Source organism: Mytilus galloprovincialis, chromosome 12 (assembly GCF_965363235.1).
Source record: "Mytilus galloprovincialis chromosome 12, xbMytGall1.hap1.1, whole genome shotgun sequence".
In the NCBI taxonomy this organism is placed as follows: Eukaryota; Metazoa; Mollusca; class Bivalvia; order Mytilida; family Mytilidae; genus Mytilus; species Mytilus galloprovincialis.
The window spans coordinates 57,699,239-57,711,349 of NC_134849.1; the positions used below are offsets into that span (position 1 = coordinate 57,699,239).

The 12,111-nt window shown below is 33.0% G+C and overlaps 1 protein-coding gene across 1 annotated transcript; it reads left to right on the forward strand.

Moving 5' to 3' along the window:
- Positions 1-5,137: 5,137 nt before the first annotated feature.
- On the forward strand, positions 5,138-9,767 carry LOC143054358 (uncharacterized). Its single transcript, XM_076227353.1, has 5 exons — positions 5,138-5,392; positions 6,375-7,166; positions 7,813-7,965; positions 8,391-8,536; positions 9,062-9,767. Exons 2-5 carry the CDS (start codon positions 6,638-6,640, stop codon positions 9,287-9,289), a joined length of 1,056 nt encoding a protein of 351 aa, XP_076083468.1. The 5' UTR covers positions 5,138-5,392; positions 6,375-6,637; the 3' UTR covers positions 9,290-9,767.
- The last annotated feature ends 2,344 nt before the right edge of the window (positions 9,768-12,111 follow it).

The window sequence follows — 12,111 nt, forward strand, 5'->3', positions numbered from 1 at the left end:
GTAGCTGGTTATAGGTTGTATCTCCATCAGTTGGTTCTGAGTCTTGTAGCAAAGGACAAGTCGTATGTTCATTCGTCTTTGCTGTAGGGTATTCCACTGGAGTTGGTCTAATATTCCAGTGAAACATCCTGGGGAAGTGTCGGTGTACTGGTTATATATAAACCGTGCTGCTTTGCGCTGTGTCCGTTCGAGGTCTTTGCTCAGTGTGGTTTGATGGGGCGGTTCCTGCGGAGAAAACCGAGGGTCCTGGTTGCTTTTCGTTTTCCGATGGTGTTATTTATGTGTTTATATCACTGTAGGTCTTGACTAATGGTAACTCCAAGGTATTTTTCCCTATCAACAACTTCTGGTTGGTGTCCATGCAAGGTGTAATTTGTTTGCAGGGTGTGACGTTTGTTATATATCCTCATGACATTGCACTTTTATGGATGAAAACACATCTGCCACTTGTGTTCCCACTCTTCCAATGCAGTGAGGTCTCTCTGAAGAGTTACAGCATCCTCAGGATTTCTAATTTTCCTGTGGACCAGCCTGCAAACAATCTTACATCCGAAGATGTACAATCTGGCATATCGTTGATATATTTCAGAAATAGGAGAGGACATAAAACTGTCCCTTCAAGTTGTTGAACTCCGGATAGAACATGTAGAACATCCAAAGCGGTAGATGTATTTCCTTCTAGGATAGCTGACTGGGTTCTGATGCTCAGGAAGTTTTATATCCAGCTCAACGTTGTTCTTTTCACCCCATAATGTGACATTTTCAAGAGCAAGCGTAGACGTGGTACCTTGTCAATGGCTTTTGAGAAGTCCAGTAGAATGTTGTCTGTCTGGTGCCCCTGGCCCATGTTTTTGTGAGCTGGTTTAGTGTAACGTCTAATTGGGTCTCACAGAATCGGCGACTTCTGAAACCATGTTGTTCGTCACATAGAATGTGGTGTCGATCAAAGTGATCCATTACTGTGCTGTGAATAATTTGTTGTAATAGATGTTAATGACACAGGCCTGTAATTTGAGGGTTGGTGTTTCTCTCCTTTCTTTAAGATTGGCACGATGTTCGCTTTGCGCCATTCATCTGGGATCTTACCCTAGTCAAGGGAAAGCTGAAACATCCGGGAAAGATACGGAGCTAGTGATTCTGCTGCCTGTTTAAGGATATGAGCTAGAACTTCGTCTTGGCCTGTCGCTTTGAATGGTTGGAATCCCTTTAAGGATTGTATACACCTCTTTCATGAATGATGATATTGTCCATCATAGATTTCAAATGTGAACTAGTAACTAGGTCAGGTAACAGTCCGGCGCTGCTTACGCGGACATCTTCCAGTTAAGAACTGTTGCTTGTCTAGACTCCTTCTAAAGTTGTGCTTTCTGAAATTCAGACGGTTTAGTACTTCTTCTTGTCACGCGTTTTCATGATAACTGCTTTTGGCCACGGTATAGGCCCTCTGATTTTTAAAGATGTATCTTTATTTACTATATCATGTATATACAGTTCTACAAATTCAATTGTGTATCCATACCGCTGAATCATAGAAACCTCTATCCCCAAAACGAGCAAAGAATCTGTAATGAGAAGTAACATAATTGCATACATTCTTCTGAACATGCATGAATGTTTGCCATGCACAGGACGTTAAGTAACCAACAATGGATCAATCAAATCCGTAAAAATTCAGAAAAAAACCCCGTTTTGTTTTATTTCTCCATATTTTCAGAACAACTTGACAATAGTCCATGTTTACTATGCATTTTGTGGGAATTATATGAATGTCTGTTACTCATTTTCAACTGAAAAGCTCATTTCAAAAATTCATTAACTATATAAGAGGGTCTGGATGGGGGTCTATTATTCTGTAAACATTTAATTTGCATCCCTTTTTTCTCTAATCTTCAAAAAATTAACCCCTTTTTTCTCTAATCTTCATTTTTTGAGGGCATTATTCTTTAATCATTTAACCCCATCCAAACCCTCATATAATTTCTCAGTGTACGTTTCCGTATATTTGACTTTTTCGCTAGATATAATTCATCTGTTATACATTATGAGAAGATTTTGTGAACATTTTAAAATAACTGATGTTAAAATACGTTCATAATGGCAAATCATAATAAAAAAATATAATAGGCCGAATTTGTTCACTCTATTTTTTTTTAATTTATATAATAGTCATGACTAGGTCGAGTTTGTTATGTACAGTCAAAGTTTATGATACTTTGTTTTGGACCGACCAAGGACGTATCTTAATCAGAAGCGTTTGACACCATGTCTTCGTCGCAAGGATTCCAGGCTAATGAATCTTTTTAATGTTATCAAATCTGTAAAAATGCACTATAAACATAATAATTTAAGCCAGTTCAGTTGTGTTCTGAATTAATATTTAAAGTCGAAGTCAGTACGTTGATACATCTTTTAGCCTTTTCACAAAATGTGGTTCCCTGTTCTACATGCAAACTACTTGTCCTGAATACATGATTTAGTAACCAGATTCACTGTTGCTAAAATAACTTTTACTTTTAATTTAGATGATATACAAATCTTTGATTGAAGATAAGCAATTGCACATTTTGACAGTTTAAGAAGGTTAAACTTATAAGAAATACTTTGGAGCTGTAATTTTTTTGCAAAACACTTAAAAAAATCTACATAGCATCAAGGACAACAAAGAACATGCTAGTCCAAATAATTATGACGTCTTGAAAGGCTATTATAATGTCGATGTAAGGCGTCAAAGAAAAAAATTATAATAGCCTTTCAAGACGTCATAATTATTTGGACTAAGAACATGCATGCATAGCCTCACTGGACGAACGATTTTTGAACTTTAATTATTTTTTTTCTTTGTAGAATTATCAATACTTTTCTTGAATTGTTTGTACCATAGAATTAAAGATGTATGAATGCTTTTCATTTTGAATCATAACACAAATAATTTTCTATTTACGTTGGGATACTTTGGTAAGATTTTCATGACCTGGTTTTATAGGTCTGGCAAAACCCAATATGGACGCAATTACGAACGGCACTATATTTATATATCTGGCAGAAAAAAATCAATGACAACGATCTAAATTTATGAAACATACATTAATCCAAGGATTTGTATATCTCACTATACAAATCCTTGATTAATCTTATCTAAAACACATTTCCTAAGAAAATAAGAACTGTAATCAAGGATTTCGGATTTTTTGTTTTTATGCAAGTTCTTTCGTCTAAGAAGCACTGAATTCTCTTTTTAGTTAGTGAACCTATGATTTTAATTTATATTTAACCTTTACTTTCAGAGTTCTCGGGACTTTTCAATAAAAATACTATTTTCTTTTGACAATGCTCAGGGTCACCCGAGTCTGAGAAAACGTTAATTTTTGGATTATTTGGGCAAGTTTAGGGTATCACACATATGAACAGATTCAGGAGATATTTTTCTATCTATATAATGACAAAAGAAGGCAATTTGCACTAGCTTGTGTGCTTTATTCATGTAATTTCCAAGAGAGGGAGTCATTATTTTGACATTTACCAAACTTAATTTTTCGTCGTCTGCAACATTAACCAAGTGCGCATAAACTTTTTTTTCGTGAAAACACAAGTATTGATGTAGTGTGTTTTTTATTAATAGAAACATTTATTAATTATCATGCATAAATATAATATAAGGGGGCAAACATTAAAGATTGTTCGTAATTGTGTCCAGTCGTAATTGCGTCCGGTAAGGCTAGTCAACATTTCCTCAGACTTCAATCGAAAACCGACACTTTAAAATACAGTTCCATACCAAATAAGATTAAAGATTGGAACCTTCAACCACCGGATATTTTCACCAAATTTCAGACAGTACAAGAACCAACTAAAACCTGTAACGAAATTGTAAGGGGGGCCCCACTTAAAAGTAAATTACTTGACGCATGCACGGTGTATTTTTAAAATATCCTTGGATGTATCACCGTAAACCTATCAAGATCAAGATAGCCAATGGGCAGATGCGTCACAGAAAACCCCCCAAAAAAAAACCAAACAACAACAAAACCCCCCAAAAAATATCATGAAATAGCGCCATTCAGACGTCATGATTATTGATTTGAACTTAAAAACTTAGCAGAGTTAAACAAGCGGTTTCGAGATAATCAGATTGCTGATTTTTTTGTAAGCATGCCATGTAAAAGTCAATATATTGTGCCGTGAAAACAGGAAAGAACTAAGTCTAGCAAGACATGGGAAATTACAAAAAAAACAAGAATTGCTGACGTACATACATGTTAAGTGTAAGCGTGATATGGGATCAGAACATCCTAATTGACAACACATTGGGTTCCCACTGCTTTGCTCACCTGCACACTGCCTCAACTTGATACAATCATACTCAACTTTAACAGAAAATTATTCAAACAAAATGTTGGCTTCAACAGGGGAGAATGGGGAGGGGGGTTGTTATGGGCTACAGTTCTGCCAACATTTCATGAAGCAAATGTGTGAGATTTGGCCAAAATTGAAAAGATCAAAGAGAAAAACAATACATGAAGATCAAAGGAAAATGCCACTAAAAAAATATGAACAAGCGTGAGTCTCACAAATGCGCGAGACTTGGCAGCCCTGTCATATTGTACTGTGTACTTGAAATACCTGAAATAATATGGAAACCCCAAGGTATAGCAGATGGGCTATATTTAAATGTATGTCATATATTGATTTTGTTAAAATGCATAAAATTAATGAATCTATTACAACTGTATACATGTAGTGTAAATTTATATTCAAAAACCTTCAATAATTACTTGTGTTGTTGTTTATAGCTGATACATGTATGTATGTATGCAATTCAATCTTTTTAAAACATTGTACATATTATTATAGTAGTTACTGTAAATTCAGAAATTATTGCGATGTTTTTTTTATTGCAAAAAATGCAACAGGATTATTATTAAATTGCAACAATTTAAACTAGCATTTTGACATTTTTATATGAATTAAACATGATGTTAATCAATAAAGCAAAAAATAAAATCACATTTTAGTCTACAATGACAAAATTGGTAAAAAATAAATGCACGCAATAATTTCTCAATTTACAGTCAGTGATTGTCTTTAAAAAAAGAAAAAGAGGTGATAATAGATTTTTTTCTTTTCCAGACATATATATACATGTAGATTGATTATACTGCAACAAGATGATACTGAAATTAGTCACAAAAGGAAATTGAATTCGACTGATCAGATGTGATTGAAAAAATTTGATGCTACTGCAAAACAGAGCGGCGAAAGACCTGATAGAGAAAAAAATATTTGCCATGATGAACTTCACATGTATTTCCAGTAAAGATACTGTAAATTCTGTTATTTTTTTGAATCTCAAATGATGTTAATTGAATGAAGCTACACACATTATTGTGATTTGGTAAGCAAGTTTGTAGAGAAGTCCTGGTTATTTATAATTTTCCTGAAAATTAATCCCTGTGAGGTAGGTTATCAGTAGGATTCAAAGTTCTGGGCATTTAAACCTTTACTGATTTACATAATTTGTCAACTTTATTCTCCTTTTTTTTACTTGCAAAAAGAAAACAGACAAATTTTCTTGCTTTTTATGTGCCGGTTGAACCTTGAAAAAGATATTTTTTCGTGAAATTACCAACAGTCAGAAAAAGAAAAAAAAATGAATAAAATGAGATAATGGAGTGTGTTGACACACTATTTCTTATTTAAATACATTAAGCCCTAAAAAATGCTGAATATAACAGTTAACTAGAGATGTAACTTACCATACTGCATACCTGCTAACATTTCAAAATGCCCATGGACATAATGGAGGTTTTACGTGCAAGATTGCTCTCATAGTCCTACAAAACCTTTAAAGGAGCCTCCATATTTATTTTAATGTTGTTTATTGCTTCTACTTACTTTTACAATGCAATACCAATGGTAAAATGGATTGTTTTTGTTTTAAATTGTGGACAAAATTTTGAGCCTTTGTGGGGGAAATCCCCGCAAATAGTGACAGTTGGCAGGTGTGATACTGTCTTTAACAATAAATAAGCATATTTACACAAGTACCAAACTTTCCAATTTTTACAATCACCCTTAGTTTTGGCAATTTGTGGATGAATTTTAAAGAGACCACTAATGAACTGCATAGGAAATATTTGAAATAAAAAAGAACACCCATGACTGAGATATATTTATAGACAACCACAAAAAAGATTCTGAACTTAGGACTAGCTTTTTTACTGATGGCTGGGTAAATATATATTGAAGTTCTACTTCGGATAAAATAATTTCATGACTTCTGATAAATGAGATATTATAAATATTAAGTTCAGAAAACAGAAAAAAAGTAAGGGAATTTTAAACAAATGAAAATGTTTCATATTTTTTTTTTACAGGACATGATCTTTCAATAGAAAGCACACAAAATCACAGCTAAAAACATAAAATGAATGACCAGTCTGAGACAGGGGAGGAGTATGCTGTCTTTATTGGTAATTTGAAAAAAGATGCTTCGAAAACTGATCTCAAAAGAAAACTATTTGACTTATTTAAGCATCATTTAAAGATAGGCCTATAATTCCACGACATTAAATTAAAGGGAAGGAAAAATAAACCAAAATATGCATTCATCCATTTACAGTCAAAGATTGATCGTGACATGGCATTAAATTTGCTTGGTTCATGGGAGAGTCGTTCTCAGTTGAGCTTTGGGTTTTTACACATTGTTGAACCGACTCAGATCATTAAAGTTTGTGTCAAAAAGCCAGATGTTGTTAGCAAAGCTGGAATGAAATCTGATTCGAATCAAGAAAAACATCATGAACAATACAAAAATTCAGATACAAAAACTAAAATAGAAAATACGCATTCACAACATAAACAAGGTGTCATATTAGCATCCCATATTTCTGAAGATTCAGAAAATGTGCCGATAAAAGCAGGATGGGCTCGCAAATCAAAAACTGATCATTTTAGTTCGAATGAAATTGATGATGGCAGACAAGGAAGTATAAAACACTATGAGGAAGGTGAAACACTTGGGAATGAAACTAGGGATAAAGAATTTAAAGCTGGCGGAGGTGACCATTATATAAGTAAAAATTTGAAGGATCATGTTTCAAAGTATTTATGTGGGTTTCTGAACAGTTCACAGAGAGGGACATTATACATTGGTGTTAAAGACAATGGTAGGTACATATATAAACATGCACAAAATATTAAACATTTTTCAAATTCTGTCTGTGATTTGATCTTACAATTTTTTATTTTAAGAAATCTATAACAATTACCTCCCAGAAATAACTTCTTTTTGGTGACCGTTGAAAATAAAATAGCTTGGGAAATATTAACATGACTATTTGTGAATACAAGAACTTCTAAGCCATCTATTTATCTAGTCCCAGATTACTTTGACGTCCAACGGCTGTTTTGCCAGACAAGCTGGGCACGGCCCCAGCTTGTCTGGCAAAACAGCCATTGGACGCCAGAGTAATCTCGGACTACTATTTATCATATAATTTAAAAAATAAATAAATAATTAACTCTCTTTTAAAAAATCTTGTTCTAAAATATTAAAGTTTAAACATGAAAAATAAAAAAATTCTAAAAACTGATCATAGCTTTTAGAGAAATTTCCAATTTGTTTATGAAATTTTTAAAGGCCTGATACATTTGTAGTAAGCTAAATGTATTGTGGGATTAGAAAAAAAGGGGATGTGCCAGAGTACTGCGAATTCAAAAATATTGGGTGCACTTATTATTATTAATTTTTGTTAAAAGGGCAAAATTTTGGGATTGTTTTCTGTGTTTTTAGGAAAATCTGTATTTTTTCAGGTACTGTGGTTGGAATAGAATGTGATCAGCATACAGAAGACAACATTCGTATCAAAATAGACCAAACTGTCAAGACAATCAAACCAGCCATCTTTCCACAGAATTATCATGTGGACTTCATCCCTATTTATCACTCAGGTGGTGCTCTAAAATGTGAGTTTTTCTTATGGATTGTACTGTCACCGGTTGTTTACTGTGGATTCATTATTATTCCTTGGATACTAATATTATGGGTTTTGTGGGTACAGGCAAACCATGAATTCAAAGGTTCAATGAATTACACATTTTATATAGGCTTTGTACAATGTAAACAGAGATAGCAAAACCACGAAATCAAATATCTACAAAAACACAAGTTTTTCTCAATCCAAGAAAAATTGATATTTACAAGAATAAATATTTATTAAATGTTTGCTGAACTGTTCTTTATATTTAACTCTTAAAGTGTATCATTTTTCATTTTTTTGCCAGTACTGTATATTTTTCTTAGAAAGAAAGATTTTAATTGTCATTTTGGTTCTTCCAGATCTACTTTGTGTAATATACTATCCAGATCATGTCAGTGCTTTTACTTACAGATGATCATAAAGTGTTAGAGATTACAGTAGAAAAGGTAGAAACCTTGACACAGCTGTATGAAGCTGCTGGAGAAGTATATATACGACGAGATGGAAGTGTACAGGGTCCACTTAAACCTTCAGATATACAGGAATGGTCCAAACAGGTAAGGCTTTGTACAGGGTCCACTCAAACCTTCAGATATACAGGAAGGGTCCAAATAGGTAAGGATGTACCCAGGGTCCACTTTTAAACCTTCAGATAAACAAGAATGGTAGCAATGTTCAAATACCAAAAAATAATTAATCAATTTGATAAAAGGTTTCATACCAATTACAGCTAAACGATGTCCAAATTCCTTTATGGAGCATTTTAAAATCTTGAAAGAGCTATAAACATTGTCAATTATTGAATGAAAAAAATAATTCTTGATGTAATCTGTGGATTCATTATTATTCGTTGGATACCAATTTTCATGGTTTTCGCGGTTACAGGTGAACCACAAATTCAGAGGTTTAAAGAACTACACATTTTCTATAGTTTTAGTATGCAGAGATTGGCAAAACCACAAAATCAAATACCCACGAAAATGTAAGTTTGCCTCAATACACAAAAATGAATACCCACAAAATAAATGATTTCAAAATTAAACTATGCCAGAAAATGACAAACTTTCATTGTTTTCTTTTAGATTCATCATAAGGAATTACAGAAGGCACTGAAAAGACAGGAAGATGAAAATAACAAAATTTTAGAACTTGAAAAACAGAAAATTGTTTTGGATATGGAAGAGGAGAAGAAAAGACTTCATGACAAATCAGAACAGGAAATTAGTCACTTACAAAAACAAATATCAGAAGTGAAAGAAGAAAATAAATATTTGAAGAAACACAAGTCAAAAGTCTGTGTAGTAATGTGATTCAATTCAACACTTTTCTTTAGGGTTTCTAGCATAATTTTGTTGAAGGTGAAGTTTTTTGACTCCTCAATGGGCTTTAACCTTACATAAGACATTATTGTTTTAAGGAGTCTATGCTTCAAACCTCTTGGGCTTTTAAAAACTTTCACTAGACATTATTATTTGAATAGGACATATTGACCATGATAAAATTGTTAATACAATAAAAGATTACACTTACAGAGATATATCTAAATTATTAGTTTCATAAAGTGCAATGTAGAAATTATATGGATGAATCTGCTACATTAGGAATTAGATTCTCAATGTGTGTGCCTTTTTTTTTATTTATATTTTAATTTTTTGAATTAGATATTTCATCAATATATTTTACAAAAGAAATAATTTAAAAGCAATAAAAAATGTCTAAATTTGCAATCTATTGTATAAGGGGAACAACTTTAAAAACTATGCTGCCTAACACTAAAACACCTGTGTCACTATAGCTCTTTGTTAGACATTGGTAGATACAAAAGAATTAAAAATTGAAAAAGATTCTGGAAACAAACCAGTTGTTGGCATGACACGGGTTATGTTCTTCTCATATATGTTATGATGGTATGATACTAAACCCCTAACGGGAAGGATTATGCCTGATATTCATATGATGAAATCATAATCTTTCAATCAGTTTAATTGAAGTCTGGAGCTGGCATGTCAGTTAACTGCTAGTAGTCTGTTGTTATTTATGTATTATTGTCATTTTGTTTATTTTCTTTAGTAATATCTTCTGACATCAGACTCGGACTTCTCTTGAATTGAATTTTAAATGTGCGTATTGTTATGCATTTACTTTTCTACATTGGCTAGAGGTATAGGGGGAGGGTTGAGATCTCATAAACATGTTTAACCCCGCCACATTTTTGCGCCTGTCCCAAGTCAGGAGCCTCTGGCCTTTGTTAGTCTTGTATTTTTTAAATTTTAGTTTCTTGTGTACAATTCGGAATTTGTATGGCGTTCATTATCACTGAACTAGTATATATTTGTTTAGGGGCCAGCTGAAGGACGCCTCCAGGTGCAGGAATGTCTCGCTACATTGAAGACCTGTTAGTGACCTTCTGCTGTTGTTTTTTCTATGGTCGGGTTGTTGTCTCTTTGACACATTCCCCATTTCCATTCTCAATTTTAGTACATGTATAATTCTGTTAACAGTGGTGAATCCAAAGGGGTGGGGGTCTGGATTTTTAGGATGATCAATGCATTTGAATGGGAACATATAGTTGGAACCCCCCTTTTTCCTTGGTTGGAAATGGCTGGAATCGCCCCTGATGTATAAGAAGGTTGAAGATGACAGGATTTGTTTCTCAATTAATAAAAGTAATAAATCTTTGCATAATAAAATAATAAGATATTGATTTTATCTCTCTAAGATCATGGAAACTGCTAAAAACTATAACTTTTTATTTATTCATATATTATGCAGCTTACTGTTCTATTCATTAAAAATCATTGGCATTGAAGAGAGTTCTCCACATCTGCATTTACAGGGGCCTTTGTTGCCTTAGTATTCCATTAAACTGTATCACTAACATGCATAGTCCAGTCATAACTGAGGTTGTGAGTTGGAGTCCCACATGAAGTAGGTGAATTGACACTAATCTTAATTTGCTCAGATTTTCCTTCCTATGGTCAGTGGTTCTCTCTTAGCATTCCATCTTCCACCGCCAATGAAAAACTTATCGCCACAATATAGCACTATAGTGTTGAGAGTGACATTAAATGTCAATCAATCAATCAATCCCCACCTACATAAGTATTCATTTTTTAAAATCATATTGTTATTTTATGTTTATATGTAAACTACTTGTTGTGTTGTTTTCATAAAACCCCTAGGGGTATAAATTAATTATAAATAATACGTTTATTAAATTATATGTGATATTTTGCATAATTAAATGTTTTCATAATGATTTGTGATATTTATTGATCTTTAGATTTTTTTATGTGGTCCAAGACCTCTTGTTTTTATGTATTGACAATTCAATCTTACTGCACTAGGATTAGGATTTTTGGAGGGTTTATTATTTCTGCATTCTCTAATATTTTAGGTGATTGTCTCTTCATATTTTCTACCGATTATTATCCTTTTTTAGCCTTCCTCCCTTCTCTAGGTTTTAGCCAGTCTTTCTTCTCTATATTTACCGTTTTACCAATCAATTTTTCTCTTTTTTTTTCTCCATTATTCACTGTTCTGCAAACCCCTGTAAGAACTCATCTATTCTCTTATCACAGATTCTTTTTGCTTTGAAAATAGCTGCAACAGTCTAAAATCTTGCACTGAGGGCAAGGGATTATGTATGCATTAATGTTCTGACCAACTTTTTGTCTATAACTGTTCTTTAGTTGCAAGTGAACAGTTTTCCCCACTGTCCTCAATTAAGATTTTGCTTACTTGTAGTATATAAAATGATTAAATGAGCTGGTTCTAATAGAAATTGACCTTATGCTTTGCAACTTAAAAACTCAATTTTTATGAGTATGCTACAAACTTTATAGAGATTTTATCAAGCTGAAGTAAATTAACAGATCTTGCAAACATATATGATTTACATTTGACCTAGCTCAAATCGTGCAGACATATATGATTTCTTCTTGACCTAGCTCCAATCTTGCAGAAATAGGATTTCTATCTTTCAGAAAAAGATTTTCTATCTTGCAGAAATAGGATTTCTATCTTGCAGAAAAAGGAATTTTTTATCTTTCAGAAATAGGATTTCTATCTTTCAGAAATAGGATTTCTATCTTTCAGAAATAGGATTTCTATCTTGCAGAAGAAGGATTTC